The 17918-nt window shown below is 38.3% G+C and overlaps 1 protein-coding gene across 1 annotated transcript in view; it reads left to right on the forward strand.

Moving 5' to 3' along the window:
* Window positions 1-1107: 1107 nt before the first annotated feature.
* LOC139721192 (uncharacterized) overlaps window positions 1108-17918 on the forward strand; it is a 121402-nt gene continuing 104591 nt past the window's right edge. Inside the window, exon 1 of the mRNA XM_071632520.1 lies at window positions 1108-1242. Coding sequence (XP_071488621.1) covers window positions 1122-1242 — 121 coding nt within the window. The 5' untranslated portion in view covers window positions 1108-1121. The remainder of the gene's footprint in view (window positions 1243-17918) is intronic.

Below are 17918 nucleotides of genomic sequence, written 5' to 3' on the forward strand. Positions count from 1 at the left end.
ATTTATACAGTAAACAGATATACCTTGTACTTTTAGAGAGATTAAAGAAAAAGAAGAAAAAAAAGGCAGAATGTAATCATCTAAGTGCGTCTCTACGAAAAATCATTTACAGGTATGTGATCAGACGGAGCCGGAGTTTAAGGGTCCGTGCCAAATGGGGGCGGTATAACGCTGCTTAGTTATAACCCGGTTTGCTGCACACAATAAGCCCCAGCCGAAGATCGAAATAGCGTCCCGCAGGGAGCGAAATGATATCTCAGCGAGATCGAGAAGGGATCAGGAGGGACATCCCTTTTTAGCCTTTTCCTGAGTTCGCTCTTGGCTTATCTCGCTGATTGTGGATCAGCCGGGAATCCAAGCCTAACATTTTGTTTGTTTGTTGTTGTTGTTTTTTTCTTGTGTGGAGGGAGTTCTTGTTTGATGAGGAAAAAAACAAACAAACAGAGAAGCCATACAATATTGTACTACAAGTGTGCCCCGAATTTGTTGATTTTTTTTTTTGACGAGAGGTCCCTCCATTTTCCCCCCGTTTGTTTGTCTGCTCTTCACCTTGGTGCGTTGGATCTATCACGCAGGGCATCGCAAATTTCATTTTGTCCGCGACCTCGTAGCTGTGGCGTAGAGACGGAAGGCGATGTTTGTTAGGTCGACACGTACAAATATGCCGATCATTCCATCCCATTAAGAGAGATAATCGTCCAACTTCGAGCAGCCCCTGCAATCCAAGGAGCGGAGAACCTCCCAGGGCACAATCGAGGTGTGCTACTGGAATTTGACTCGGGCGACTATCGGTGTGTAAAGTCAAAGGTGTATATTAAAAAGCAAACGCATGAACTCCATGTCAACAGAAGCGGAGCCCTTTAGTTGAGTGATTCATACTTTTGCGGTATTAGCTCGCTTGCCCTTACCTGTTGCGTTGTGGTCCTAGTGTATGCTAACAGCTCCCAACAACGTGTATAGGTCTGTCAATCGATAAAGACGAACATACTTTGATTGGCAGGGCAACTGTTAACGTTATGAGCAGCACCAGCACCTGCCGATTTTGCAAAGTCAGACGGGCGCCTGGGCCAGTGGTGCGACCTGAACCATTGCCGATCATGTCTTCCACTGGGCAGACCTTGATGGACTCCTTAAAATGGATCTATGTCTACTTCTTCCTCTTCCTCATGCTGCTTCTACCACCTGGATTCAACACGAGAAATCACATGTCCGAAGATTTCGGGGAGGCGTTACAGCTCCGAGGTGAGCCATGAACATCTTGTTTCATGCGTAATTTCTGCCTGTGACTGCAATGGGAGAGCTGTATCACAGAGGATGAGGCCCTAGACTCCTCCTCTATAGGGTGCAACCTCAACGTGATGTTAAACCCACTGGCTTCCCCATAATTATTATGACCTATTATACATACGTTAATGAGTATAAAACGTCAGAGCCATAGTATTTGCAGGCCCTTGTTGGGGAACATTTGAATACTGAAGAGAATACACTTTACCCAAAAAAAATAAATAAATAAAATGCATTAATAATCATTATTGTCATTTTCTTATGTTCCAGACAACTTTGTCATTGAAAGCAAGATATTTATTAAGCAGAGGGTGAAGGTTGAGGTGTGAGTTTTCTTCAATTTTTTCTTCCTCTATAAGTGAAATTTGAAATATCACAACACACTGCTGATCTGCAATTTTAACAAACACGTCTAGAAAAAAAAAAAGAAGTAGTGGGATTGGAACCTGTCATCTACTGCTGCCGGGCAGCGACATTACCACCAGGATATACCTGGTTCCTTTTTTCCGACATGTTTGTTCAAATTATAGATCAGGAGTTGCGATCTTAGTAATTTCATTGTAGAGGGAGAAAAAAAAAATGAAGGGAACTCACACCTCAACTTTATCCTCACTAAAATATGATCGCCATGCCGGTCTTAAATAGTGGAATAGTACAAAAGGGAAGCAGTTTTATGCTAATAATTTTGTGATAATCTGCACGTTGTTGCAATGATGATGATGATGATGATGATGATGGTAATCATAATGATAATTATGATTATGATAATTGCAATAGCGATCATAATGATGATGTACTTTAATTGAGCCGGAGTGGCCTCATAGGAGAGTGTGAGCGCCTCTCTGAGAAACAGGGTCCTGACATTATCGTCACTGGTCACAATCCTCGTTATGTGCACCTGAGTCAAAATGTAACAGCATGGGTAAAATGTCGTTGATGGATCATGCAGACGAAGCTCAAAATCTCTAATTCATGAGCCCAAAGCTTTCATCGCCATACTACAAGTACTATTAGACATCGGAACTTCCAGGTCGACATAATTTATTATACCCACTTACCCTAGTGATACTTTTCCAAGAAGAATGATCACATCTCTGTATACATGGTATAATAGCAGCACCCCAGAGTTCATTTCCCGCTAGTCTGATGCGCCATCTTTCTTTCCAAGCTTACTGGCAGTTGTTAATCCATTTCGTGATGTAAAGGAAAAATAATAACATCTAATTCAAAGAATAATTCCAAACATTGCTTAAATCAAATTAAATCACAGCACCCCAGAGTTCGTTTCTCGCTAATCTGAAGTGTCATCTTTCTTTCCAAGCCTATATACGATGGAAGTTGTTGATTCATTTCTTGATGTAAAGGAAAAGTATCAACATCAAGTCCAAAGAATAATTCCAAACAGATATCTTTAGATAAGTTACATCAAATCGAAACCAACATGTTGTGCACGTTTAGTTACAACAGCAGTGCTGTATTTACCTTAGATATAGACTACATACGATTTCCATGTCATCCACAGATGATGCGAGTAAACATGGCAAAGTTCGAGGGGGTTTCACGCCCTTACACCATAAGTAAGGTACTTACACATAAGCTTTCGGTGAAATCAACGCCAAGGGAGCTATGCGCACAGTTGCTCATGCTCATTCAGTACGTAAATAGGAGATGTAACACACGTCAAGTGTATTATTCAAGCATTTATAACCGCATGCAACACCAGTCTGAGATCTTTCTCATTTTCATTGGCAAACAATATCTTCTGCAGCGGATCTTTTATTCTTTATACCTCTAAAATCTAACTCAATTGTTATCATGTCTCATCAACGTAGACGATATTCATTACGAATTGAATCGAAATCAATACATTTTAATTTGTTATTTTGCTCATGCCCTACGGATGACATAATAGTGTATTATGCATATTGTTATCATTCTAACATCAAGCCTATGTAGATAAAAGGCAATGAAGGAGTATTTTGCGTCAGTATATCTACATTATTTCAAGCACGCTATGCAGAGGTCGGAGATTCGGTAGCAAGATATGCAAATGGCATAAATGACGCTGTACCTCTAAAAATGGCCACAACGTGCTCCTCAAAACAATGGAAAATTCCGATGATATCTTGGATAACGCTTGAGAAATCGTATGTTCGTGCATAGCACCTACAAAAAAGAAATGTAAAGACGAGCAACCGAGCAGCCAGTCGGAAAGACAGCGACGTGTGGAATTCAAACATTGTTTGAGCAGCGAGTTGCATACAATGGTAGCTCAAACACTAAGGCCGGAATCTTAAATGAACGTAATGGCCTAATTACTAGTGACACTATAGGCCTATACGACCACATTACCGGGCCGGGAGTTTCTAGCCCGCGAGTTGATGACCAGGATACCAAACAACAGTAATACAAGCATTAGTCCAAGTATTTAAAGTTCCGTATCGAATCAGATGTTTACGAAGTATATAGCATTGATACTACAAGTTTTTAACGTTCCGTATCGAAGCAGATGTTTACGAAATAGCACTGTCCGATGTCTCTTCTCGAGGTATTTATTCATATCATTATGATGAGTTTTATACGTTTCTTTTTCGAGACAGATACCCTGCGCATGCAAAGCAATGTGTTTTATACATATTCACACGCCCCCGGAATTCCTGTCCTTTTTTTTTTTTCATTTCACCCAAAATGTCAGGTATGTTGACAAAAAGATGGGGGAGACATGGCTGCCTTATGCGTTCATATTTCTTCATATCTTTGAGCTTCCTGTTAGCTTCACATAATAATACATGTCTACACAATACTTTGTACCATACAAAATCCATTCACCTTCAGATAAACTCTTTCGCAAACAAATAGATCAATATTTGTTCGAAGGCTAGGCAAATAGAGCGGAAGACATACAGTGTACACGGACCAGATTGTGCTCCGTACATTCATATTCCAGCGGTGATGCGTTGTATAAATAAAGCCTTCTGTAATATGAGTCAAATCTCAATTTCAAACATGAGCCGGCTCTGTGATTTGTTTCTCAATCATGTCGAGTAAGTAGGCTATTTTCTCGGCGTAATTCGAGCCTGACGAGGCAGCGTTTTGCATTAACCTTATTGGACAGAAAAGTTTCATTTTCAATAATGTTTTTATTTTTTTGAGGGAGGGGGGGGGGAAGAAAGCTAGAAGTAATACAATTTTCATGCTTTTCATCTGTTACAACGTTCTGCTTCAATCTGCGGGGATTCAACAGACACAGACCATACCTCTGACAATGTCTGAATTTTGAAGAAAAAGAAAAGAGCGAACGTGACACAGGAACTGGAATTTCATTACCGTTTTCTTATCATGCTTCCAAACTTGGATCGCTCCCTGGTTTCAGGCTGAATTAAAAAAAAATAATAATAACAACAAAAAATACAAAAAAAGCAGAAGGCAAAAAACAAAAACAAAAACAAAGCAAAGCGAAAACAAACAAATAAATGTTCAAACTAGAATTTGACAGTTGTCAATTATGATTACCAACGAGCAATGATGAAGTCATGTTTGCGAGGCCCTATTATCAGAAGGTCAGCGATGCAAACAAACTCAAAGCATCATCTTCCATACAGGAGAAGTTCATTGTAGTCAGTCAAAACTTCAGTTCTCTGTTCTCTGGTGTGACAGAAACATTTTCTTTTTCTTTATTATCATTTCATCCCCAGTGGTTCACCTATATGAATTCCATTGGTCCTGACAATTCTTCTACACTTATTATCATATTCACAAATGGGAGTCATCGAGTTGACTTGATATAGAGAGAAGAATTAAAAGAAAAAGAGAGGAAAGATTCAATACATCAAGACTTCACGTTATGTCTTGGATAGCGAGTTCCTTATTCTCCGGAATATTCATTTTTGTGTTGCACAATGGTCAGCCTGCACCTGTCATAAGTTTGCCAGTACTTGTGTGCCTCTTCTCGCCATCCTTCGCTCTTTCTTCGGGGCCCCGCAGTTCCGGTCTGCAAAGGCCAGTAGAGTACACTTTGAAGGTTTCGAAAGACAAGCAGATAATCTACGTCAGTTCACAATTAGAAATCCTCATTCAATATACAGCCAAAGTTGCATCATTTGTGATGGGTGCCCCACGAATCAAGCACCACGCTGACGTTTCTTTAAAGAGTACACGAAAAATGTAAATCGTGCCCATCGACTGAGCTCGGAGAGACCTCAATCTTCTTCCATTTGCATCACACTTTGATTGGGCTTGGGGTGATGTTCACACGCTTCAACAGCAGTTCAATGTTGCATGTTGAATTATAGTGAATATCCACTTCACTAAACACAAAACAGTTACGTGGGTGGACTGCAAAGATATTTCATGGGTGCTGGAATGCATATTATGGGTGCTGGAATGCATATTACACTGCTAGGGGGGGGGGGGAGCTTTATAGGGGCATGGCTGATGTTATGACTTCATTAATCAAACATTTATGGTGTTCAAAGAAAGAAACGGTTGACAGAATAACGGTTCCGCCAGCTATTGTAATCTTCTTTTTCCCTTTGATTTTGAAACTGGCTGGTACTTGTTGAACCATAAGATTAGGCTTCTATAGTTATACAGTATATCGAAGTCATGAACACGTCTACATCTGCAAATACCATGGCGAATCTGTTTGTGACGAACTTATACAACCGACACTGACCTGCACGTACACATAAACAAGAACTTCTATTGTGTAATTTTTTTCCCATTTCTCCTCCAAACGCACCTTCACACACATGAATAATACAGCTGTATATATTCGTATAAATATAAGAATGAGTCTCAAATTACGCCATCTGTAGATCCAACAAGAAGGTTTTTACTCACAAAATTTTCAGCCTGCCTCAGGCCTTCGTCAGTGTAGTGTAACCTTCTTGCTGGATCTACAGATGGCGTATTTGAGACTCATTCTTCTATTAATCATAACATTCGAAGTCCAACACGTGGAAAATTCCAAGATGAATATATAAATGTATATATATATATATATATATATATATATATATATATATATATATATATATATGGTACAGTGATGTAAATGCTTGAGTAATATCCCTTGAGTCTATTTCCTCTATATTATAGTCCGCAATATCGCGGCTACTGTTTTAGGTATAACATTGACCGTGGTTACCAATATTACGGAGTAGAAAAATCTGGTAATAATTTGTTCCTCTCCTTTCTTTCCATACTTGGTTTCTATTCATTGCGTCATCTGGCAATGGATCATACCACAGTCTATAACTAACCCCATGCTATAAACTGACAGATAAAAATGAAATTGCGTTGTTTGATTGCTTGAAACGACTTATCTGAGAGAGTCTATTGGCTGGTGTGTTTATTATGTTGTTTGCATAATCTTATAACCCTGTATCCAACCTGTGACGTGTGTTCACATGTAGCGTTGCTTCTCTATATAATTATTTATCTCTCTCGTTTTCACGATGCGCAATATCCAGGGATATGTCCGCAACTTACTGTACCCTATTAGGCGGGAATTCCCTGGCCGTTGTAGCTAGTATATTCAGGATAATCGCTGATATTGATGTAATGATTATGTCATCCCCTATGAACAAAACGCTCTGATTTTGTCATCTCAAAACTACACAGAACTAAACGTTGATAACATATCCTCCCCTAAAATATGAACAAATTCGTCACGTCTGATTAGAAAATTAGCAGTGATGGATCCCCCTGTACAATGGTTTTGGTGACCAGGTGGACACGATTGAATATTGTCGAATGTCAAAGCATCTAAGCCAGAACAAGGAAGATTATGTTACCTTGTGGAGAAATAAAAGGAAAATGAAAATTATTACTTCCAGTATACTTTATGGGAACAAAGATCACATTCTTAATAATGGATATAACACTGGTTAATGAGAGTAATGTTAATAATGACAATGTTGATAATAGTGATATCAATAGTACTTTGTCTTACACAGGATAGCCTATTTTTGTATGTAAAGCTCCACTTTGACATTATCATCCCCTAGAATTGTCAGGTATGCTTTACAACTATACTACTATTTTTATATGTTATACTCTACCTGGGTAAGGAGGGATAATTATGGTTGCATGGTCCCAAACCCAAGGGGTCAGTGCTGTTCGTTATTCCGAAGGTTCGCTATTCCGAAGGTTCGTTATTCCGAAGGTTCGTTAATCCGTAACACACAAATTCCCTATACCTAGAGGTTTGTTAATCCGAAAATGAAGAGGGGTTCGTTAATCCGAACATTTGTGGCGTTATTCCGAAGGTTCGTTATTCCGATGATTTTTGATCCGAAAATGAAATTCGGGATAACGAACCTTCGGAATAACGAATCTTCGGACTGAAGAGCCTTCGGAATAACGAAACTTCGGAATAACGAGCTGTAACCAACCCAAGAACCCCTCCCTGATTTCGCGTCTGCACATTAATACCACATGCTGTCTCAGATTATTCACAATTGATAAACTTATATCAGCGGACACTCGGTATAATGTCCGAATCTTGACCTCACCACTTGCGTTGACTGTTCGTAACATAAGGCCACTATGTCGCTGATGACCATTTTGATTATCGTTATCAGGACAGGGAGAGAGAGAGAGAGAGAGAGAGAGAGAGAGATGGGGGGAGGCGGGGGAGGGAGTTGACAGATAAACCTATATGGTTTACTGATGGGGATTTATTTTGTAGAAAGATGTGTGTTTTTGACGATTGTCGACTTTCATGGTCATTATCTTCACTTTCATTTTCCCGTATTCAGAGGTAACGTTGTTCTTGACTACTTGTTATTACTTGCCTATAGATTACCAACACTTCTTCGCAATGACATTCATGCACATGGTTGGAATTGATGGTACATCCTCTAGGCAATAAATCAAACTAGATGATAGCTATGAACTAAATGTTTGATAAAACTGCCGCGAGGAAGAGTGGTAATAATGGGACAAACCGGTCGTCATATCTGGGTTTTAAAATTTGCATTTTGGAATTGATAAGTCACTGTGTGGGGCGTGGCTACTGTTAAGATTATGCGCAATGAGTATGGAGTGGGGCACGCCGTGCCATGAGTCAATAAGATGCAAAGAGCCAGGTACAAAATTTGTAAAGCAAATGCTGCCAGAAACTGCATGGTGATGTATAACTGTGGAATTTTCAGCCAATGTTTTTTTTAATGTATACAGCAGACAGGGTATTCCATGTTAGGCCCTTGTGTAATGTGCCATGAAAGAAATACCCGTAGTCGAGGCTAGGCAGCCACCTTCTCTGCTTTAAGTCATAGTAACGATACCATGTACCATAAACACAGGGATGTAGAAGAAAGCTTGAATAATGTTTTGCACACAATCATTAGAGTTTTTTAATTTTATGGAAACCATTTAATGAAAGTGAGAAGGGGAGAGCTCACAGCAACTCCTCTTGTAAGAACAAGACAGCAACAGTTTAGCTCGGCTCTGTAATTGTATTGTACATGTTATACCTGATAAAGATGTCCAGGCGGATATGTTCTTTCACTCCAACAGTTGAGTTTTGTTATTTGCTTCCTTTTCTTTCTTTATTTTCAGCCCAACTTTTTCTATATATATGTCTTTTGCTTTCAGTTTGGATGCCCACCCAGACACTCGTTGTACATGTATCTTCGTTTACTTGTTCTATTTGTTCTGTGTTTGTCTCCCTCGCCATTATTGGTCTCTCTCGTTCAACCCATTCTGCTTTTTCTTACTCCCACTACACCTTCCTCGAAGCGATCATCCCTACATCAAGACTCCTACGCCAGCATTGCACATTCCTACGTGTATCGAATTGTTCACGCGCTTTGTTACACGTTGCCTGCTGGCCGCTTTCCTTTTCTATCGCACGCTTCCTCTTCACACTTTTGCTGGAAACTCAGAACTCTATTCCAGACCATATCATTATTTACTATGGCTGATTTCGTAAATGCACCCTTTCATTCTATGTCGAATGATGATTTCTTTGAATTATTTAGACACACAACATCCGAATCTGATTTAGTTGATGGAGTACCAGTTACACATGCAACTCCCTATGATAATTTCGCAGCCGATAATTTGAATTCATCAGCTCCTGAATTTACTTATGATTTTGATGATTCAATTCAGAACCCGCTATGTAATTATATAACTGTTAATGAATGTAAAGATATGTATCATAGTTTTTCTAAAGACACGTTTTCTTTGCTGCATCTAAACATAAGGAGTTTAAATAAGCATTTTGATGAGTTACAGTTTTTATTAGAATCTGATCACACTCAATCATGCTCTGTCATTGGTCTGAGTGAAACTTGGCTAACCGCGTCGTCTGAAAACTCTTTTGCTATCGACGGATATAATATGTATGTTAATAATAGATCTGACAGGAGTGGAGGTGGCGTTGCATTTTATGTCTCAAGTTCGTTTAAATGTGTTGTTCACAGCGATATCTCCAGAATGGATAGTACCGTTGAATCTCTTTTCATTGAACTTAGTATTCCAGGATGTAAGAATGTGGTAGTTGGAATTATATATAGACCTCCCAATTCAAATATTGTAGATTTTTTAACTTATATTTCAGATTTGGCAAAAAATCCAGCAATTCGAAACAAGGACTGTTTCTTACTTGGCGATTATAACATTGATTTGTTGAAATCAGGAAATGATCATTCTTCAAGTGAGTTTCTCGAAACGCTTTTGTCTTCTTCCTTTCTGCCCCTCATTTCCAAACCAACTCGGGTTACAGATCATTCGGCTACTCTCATTGATAATATGTTTTGTAATGTTTTACCCCTCCCTGACTCTTTTATAATTCTTTCAGATATAACGGATCATTTTCCAATAATGACTTCCTTTACTTTGAGAACGCTTGTTAATGACTCCAAATCTTCATTTTCTTTATTTAAACGTAGAGTGTCCCCTGAAAAGTTGGCCAGTCTTGATGCCGCTCTTGATAATGCAGATTGGTCACGAGTATACGACAGTGACGATGTTAATTTGTCTTTTGACAATTTTATGAATATTTTGAATTGTTTTCTGGATGATATAATTCCTAAACACAAGAAAAGAATGGATTATAAGAAGACTCCTAGGTTACCGTGGATTACTAAATCAATTCTTCGCTCAATTAACAGAAAAAATCGTTTATATTATAAATACAAAATGGAAAATACTGATCAATCGAAAAGGAAATACACATCTTATAAAAATACACTAATCAGAATTCTACGTTTTGAGAAGAAAAATTATTACTCACGACAGTTGTCAAAATTTCAGTTTGATATTAAAAATACCTGGAAAGTTTTAAACCGAGCGATGAATATACAGAGCAAAAAAGTAGAGATTGATCAAATTAAATCGGATGATAATTTGATTAACAATTCTGTTGATATTGCCAATGTTTTTAATTCTTATTTTTCTCAGATAGGTGAATCGCTTGCTCAAGATATCCCGGCCACTAAACAAAACTTTACTGACTTTTTAGGTCAACGTAACCCTAATTCTGTTTTTTTTATTCCAACGAATAGGTATGAAATTATTGATATAGTTTCTTCTGTTAAAAATAAGCGCAGTTCCGGTTATGATGGTATTGATAATTGCATTCTTAAAGGAGTCATATCTGCAATTGCAGACCCTTTGACTCATATCTTTAATTTATCAATTTCTCATGGTATATTTCCTGATAAAATGAAATTGGCGAAAGTAATACCAATATATAAGAAGGGTGACAAACTGGATATCAGTAATTATCGCCCAATTTCTTTATTATCTTCATTGTCTAAAGTATTAGAAAAAATAATTTATATTAGAATTATTAAATTTCTTAATTTGCATAAAATTTTTACAAAGTCTCAGTTTGGATTTCGAGAAAAACATAGCACTATTCATGCAATTCTTCATTTCGTTGATAACGTGGTTAACGCAATTGACAACCATGCTCATTTAATTAGTATTTTTTTGGACTTCTCCAAGGCCTTCGATACAATCAATCATAACATTTTACTTTATAAGTTATCGCATTATGGAATACGTGGGAAGGCCTTGGAGTGGCTTAAGAGTTACTTAGGTAATAGAAAACAGTTTGTTACTATTAAAGATAATAATTCAGTTATAAGAGATGTTAAGTGTGGTGTTCCTCAGGGAAGTTTATTAGGACCGTTGCTATTCATAGTATATATCAATGACTTTTCTTCTGTTTCTGAAATACTTTCTTTTATTCATTTTGCAGATGATACCACTGTTATTTTTGCTCACAACGATGTTGATATTTTAGTCCAAAAAGTTAACACAGAACTGTTAAAAGTTACTAATTGGGTCAGGGCTAATAAATTATCATTGAATGTTCAAAAAACAAAATATATGCTTTTCAGTAATACTGTCGAAGCACTAAATTCTAACATAGTTTTAGATGATATTAATTTAGAAAGTGTATTAGATTTTAAATTTCTTGGTATAATTGTTGACAATAAATTGTCTTGGAAAACACATATTGATCATATATGTAAAATTATTTCACGTAATATAGGTGTTTTGAACAGATTGAAATTTTATATTCCTCAAAAGTCATTACTCATGTTATACTCCACTTTGATACTGCCTTATTTGAATTATGGAATTTTGGCTTGGGGTAATACTCATCAGACCCTCTTGAATAGAGTGTTGTTACTGCAGAAAAAAGCCCTCCGTATTATTTGTCATTCTCCTACACGTTCACATACAAATTTACTGTTTGCGTCTAATAAGCTACTAAAAATAAATGAGTTGTTTTTATTGAACTTAGGTCAATTTATGTACATGTTTAATAACAGTTCACTTCCATCTATTTTTGATTCAATGTTCCTTAAAAACCAATCATTTCACTCCTATCCCACCCGACGTTCAAATGAATTTCATTTACCTTTTTTCCGAACAATTTTAGGGAAAAATTCATTTATCTACACTGGTCCAAACTATTGGAATTCTCTGAACCACGATATAAAAACAGCTCCCTCTTTGTATTCATTTCAAAGAAAATTAAAAGCCTATCTTTTGCGATTTTACAATAACATTTGTCATGAATCGGATTAGTTTTACACGTTATTCATTTTGATACCCCTTTCATAAAATCCGCATAATTGCTTACACATTGTCGCTCGTACTAGCTGACCACCGCCAAGTTCGTGAATAAAGTTTTGGGTTAAGTTAGTCATGCAGTTGATGGATTTTTCTTCGGGATCTGCACTCTATACGCTTATACAATGAGGGATTGTTATTTTTTTTTCCGTCCGGTCTTGTCTCTGTCTTGTTTTTGTTTTCCATCGTCCAGCCCTCGTGTATCGTTATCTCCGTTGTGCTAGTCTTACTTCCTGTCGTAGTCTGTCTTTTGCGGGTTTTTTAGCCTCGTCGATGTCCCAGTGTCGTTTTATGTTCGTTTATATGTTAATGTTGTCATTTTGTGTTTTTCTTCCTTTTCTGTCTGACTCTTTATGGGCTTCCATTTCTAATTCTATTTTGTCAATGTTTTTTAAACATTTTTTCCTCTTTTTTTTCTCTGCTGTTACAACTATTTTCGCTGTTGTTGCTTCAGATATTTTCGTTGCTGTCCTGATGCCGATAATTATTACCAATAATTTCAATGATTCTTTCTCTCCTGAGGGGCCCACACTCTACAAGCTTCGTCTTTTCAGTGGGTCCCTCCGTTTTTCGCCTTGTGTACGTTGATATTCAACTTTACTTTACTTTGATTTACTTCAGGCATTGAAATGTATCTTTACTGCAAGCATACAAGTACTGTTTTACTCTGTTAAACTCACTTTGATTGTTTGTTTGTTTGTTTGTTTGTTTGTTTTTTGTTGGTACGATTCTTATCACTGAAGAAAGAGTGATGTATGTTATGTTATTTTTTTACTGTCGAGAAACGAAATAAACTTGAATCTGAATCTGAATCTGAATATCATTGTGATGATCATGATAGTATCTACCACCTTGCAATATGTACGGGTAGGTGTTGATAATGAAATGGATACTTGGTTTTAGGTGTCGAAGTATATAATGACGTGGCTTTGGCGTTGAATTTCTGGAGTAATAGTTGCGTGTGTTGACTGCTTCCTTTTTTTAACGAACATTCCTAATGATGTACAAGAAAATGATACGGGATTATTATGTTATATATGTGTCCGTGCGTCTGTGTGCGTATGTGTGTGTGTCTTTGAAAACATAAAGTGATAGAGGGAGAGGGAGAGAGAGCGGGGGAAAAAGGAGAGAGAGAGGATGGACATTTTCACGAATAACAGGATGTATCAAGTGACAATATTTTCTACATCGTGAAGGCTACGTGTTCTTGAACTGTCGAGATTTTCCCTTCAGATTCTGGTTTTTGCCGGAACGCCCCAATTTTCGGGTGGAGGTAGCGAAATGAACTTCTGCCATGAACATAACCAGTCTCTTCGAAGATGTAGCAGTAGAATTACCTGTCTGTATGACTGTCGCACTCTATCCCTCTCTGTATGGGTTGCTGGGTTATCGAACTTACCAAAGTACGATAGAGAAGATTGCTCATCTCGAAATAAGATGATTTCTATGCAAGAAAAGCAAGCATTTCTGAACGTTGTTTTAGTTACGGTATAGTAGTTTGTCCCACTATCATATTTATAGATGAATTGTGGATCGCTGAGAGGATGTTCATACTCTTTACTTTCATAGGAATTAAAAACTACGTCATCCTAGCTTCAACTGAGTGAGTATAACAATCAGTAGTTCCAATTTTACAATGGGGGTGCCCAAAATCCAAGACAGTATCTTCCAGGATGTAGCGGTAGAATTATATTTACTGTGCAGAATATGACAAAATTAATTGCAATCGTTTGTTCATGAGAATTTTAAGTTTACAGAATTCTGCCTGTAGCGTACGTCGAGCTGGAATGATACAGGTGGATGTTTTTTCTTTTGCCACTTTGGTTAGAGATCACTCTTTAATATGATGAGCCATTAACAATTTCCTTTAGTTCAAAACAAGTGTTCAGTTTCTGAGTTATGGCTCACGGATGTGTAGACAGTACAGGGGCAGGGTACGTGGGGGCCTTTAACAGACGTCTCGAAGAATGTGTTTGCATTCCGTGTTGCATTCTTGCGCCTAAGTACTTTACAATGTTTGCAACTATGTGACACGCCACTTTTGCCGTTCTTCAAGTGGTGTGTGCATGTGTGACGCAAATGCTGATTGCCCAGCACATACACACTAGAATTTTATATGAGGTTCGCTGGCAGTGACTCAATCATGAGGTCAAAATAGACCCAGGGAAGTCGTCGAACTATGGTGTCCTGGATTTTTTTTTCCTCTCTGAATTTTACTTTCAAAGAGAGTGATGATTTTAGCCAGAAGGACACGCAAGCAAGGGGCAGCTTATGCTATAGGGTTGTACGGGTGTTTCACTCGCTGAAATTAAAGAAAGAGCAACGAATTGAATAAGGAACCAAGGTTTGTAGTAGATTACATATGTGTATGAGTGTTTGTGAGCATCTGTGTTTGCTTAACAGAGGAAGAGGAGTGAGAGGGAATGGGGGGGGGGGGCAGGGGAAGGTGAATTAAGATGGAAAAAGACAGTGTGAAGAAGAAAAGACGAAATACTGCGTATCGATCTAAAAGTGGCAGTCTTTTTGTCATGAATGGCGATTAACGTGTAAGTGACCATCTAATTCCTTCCAACATAATAATATCCATGGCTCTTCATTGTAAGCCGTAGGTTCAGAAAAAAAAAAAGTTGGCTGGCTGGAGTCACCAAAATTAGCACAAAGAGTCGAGATTACGCGTCCCTCTGTAAAGCTGTTTGAACAGGACCATAAGAATTAGTCTCGTTTTTGTCTGCGCTTCTCGACCGGAAAGACATAACGGTCTTCTCAGCCAGTTTTAGCTGCATATAGTCACCGCAACGCCGTGGAAATGGGATTTTTGAGACAGAGGAGTTATGTAACGAAATTGATCCTCAATAGACTTGTAGGTATCTGCCCTCGTACTGAAAAGGGTGATCAATAGAGGTAATTACCCGTTTCCCACAAGATTGTCATGGTCTGCGGATAATGAAGCAAGGCAATCGACCTTAATACATCGATAATGGGGTAGAATACTCAAAAAGAACATTCAGCAAGAAGTCTGTCAGATGGGAGAACGATGGCAACACTCCACTGAGAGGGAATGAAAGGAGACTTGAGACAAAAAAGAAGAAGAGGTGTATATAGAGTGAAATGGTTGGACCATGGAGCTACTAACTTAGTAGCTCCTTGGTTGGACGAAGTGACCCGTTACACCATGGAACTGAAATAGCTCCATGGTTAAAGGCATAGTTTACCATTTGCAGATGAAACAAAAATCCGGCATTAGTGCTTCAAATAGTTCTAAAAATGTGAGTTAGTGATAGAAACAACCAGTGTAAATATTTGAACCAGTATAATCTATGTTAAGTATTTTGAAATACACAACATGTGAACAATATGTATAATAAAAATGTTTCCAGACTAAACCGTCTACAGTTGTGGTTTAACGAGAAAAATAGTGATATCTCTTTATATTTCATGCTTTATTGTAAAAGCAAAAGTTTTATATGGTAGGACGTTTTGCATCAAAAGTGATGTCTTGCATATCTTTTAAATCACTGCTCCCAAAGGTAAACGGGAGCTATAAACGATCCGTTACAGCATGGAGGTGCAGTATCTCCATGGTTAAATAATTAAGTGGACCATGCCTGCGAAGGAATAACAATGGCTTTTTTCCCTGAATGCGTATGCCAGAAACAAGAGATACACAGCTCCGTATAGATACAAATATTTCTGATTAACTTCATCTCTCATTTTCAGTTTCTCAATTGTTTCGTCAGAAAAAAAAAAATGGAGTAGATATGATTTCAAACGCCAGAGCGTTTAACGATATAAGTTTAGCTCCGATAAAGCGATGGAAGGATACGCTTGTGGTCGAGTTATTGTATCATAGATGGTAATAATATATGTTAATAGTGACATAGATCGAGAAGAGGAAGAGGAATGGAATAAAGAACGATAGTACGAAGTTGAAGAAGAGAAGGAGTTGATGTGTGAAGTGAAACCCGTCTTATTTTACAGTGATTGGTTTGCCACGCCCCTCTACCACAAGGTCAAGAATCCTGCCTGAACATGCCGATCGATTATCACCTTCAGCCTCGCTTTGAACCATTCATGTCTGAGGTTCCCTACACATAACTAGCGGGTCATCAGACGAACTAGGAGTATTGGAAGGTTAATTGAATCCCCGCATGTGCACTTTCTCCTTAACTCCTACCCCACCCTCCTTTTCCTACCCTCGATCCTGTCGAATCTCGACTCTCCGTGATAGAAATTTCCACTTTGGCGCGAAACAATGAGGTCTGTTTTGCCACTTTGTAGTATCTGAGGCGTGACCGACTGGATTTCAAGAAAAGGCTCCGACAAAAAAGATCAACAGAAAAGATATGAAGAAATCAAGGATGAATTCCTTTCCCACTTTAACTTAAAAGATGTCCGGGAGAAAGCGCCACTTTCCGAGATGTACGTCATCTTCTTTAGACGAAAAGGTCATCCACTCGTGGCTGGTATACACAGAAAGTTGGCGCGCACAATGGAGCTTTGATGATATGGCGATCACAGAGAGATGGAGAGAGAGAGAAATATAAATTTCCGAAACGCTACATGTTTGGGTTCCTCTCGCAGATTTAGTGAAAAGAAATTAGATTATCTCTCACAGATCCTGAAATACACGAGTCCGTTATGAATTACAAATGACATTTTAGTATAGTGTTTGAAAAAGGGGCAGAAGCAGACTCTACATTGAGGACATTTGGCGCCTGATCGTTGCGGCAAAATTTTCCTCTTTTTGGCAGAATACTCGTGGGATTCAAGGATTATTGTCGATACCTGCCATTAACCCCTTGGTGTGACGTCGGAAGCATGTCGGCTTGGGGGGGGGGGGGGGGGATTGGAGGGCTTCTGTGTCCAGTCGAGAGCAGTGCTATGGAGAACAGAAAGTCAAAATAGACGATTAAGACTGGAAAGAACTAGTAGAGAAGGATATTACAATGGGGAAAGATCCCCAAGACGAATGAAAAAAAAAATATATCAAGGAATAATAGATGAATGAACATATTACAATTTGTACAATTTGTTAATTTTAGAAAACGGGATGCAAGAAGACACCCAACCCAACTTTCTTCTCCTTCATCACATTTCAGAAAAAAGAACGAAAATTAAAAACCTTTGTCGAGAATATGTGTCAATTATTAATTTAAATGGTGAGACGGATTAAGTTGGCATTCACCCCCCCCCCCTTGCCACTTCCAACGAAAATTAGATCGAAAGAAACTGAAGAGGATCTCAAAAAAGCATTCTATTTACGAAAGAAAGATGCTTTTTAATCTTATCTTGTAGTCTATTCTGTAATCCTTTACTGTGCAACCTGTTGATCAATTATTGCAATGCATTCATGTGTATCTCTCGGGAAACCGCACGAGGGCACACACAATTAACTGAATGGAACTCGAGGTTAAGAAAAACGAAAACATTACTGTCGTGCTTTTAAGGGGAACTTGCATGAATCGTCTAAGCCGTTCTAACAACTTCCGAGTTCTTGAAAAGAGCGATCAGCTATTGAATAGAGGAAGAGT

Source organism: Diadema antillarum, unplaced genomic scaffold, assembly GCF_040938485.1.
Source record: "Diadema antillarum isolate AM-2024a unplaced genomic scaffold, OU_Dant_1.0 scf00000139, whole genome shotgun sequence".
NCBI classification, from domain to species: domain Eukaryota; kingdom Metazoa; phylum Echinodermata; class Echinoidea; order Diadematoida; family Diadematidae; genus Diadema; species Diadema antillarum.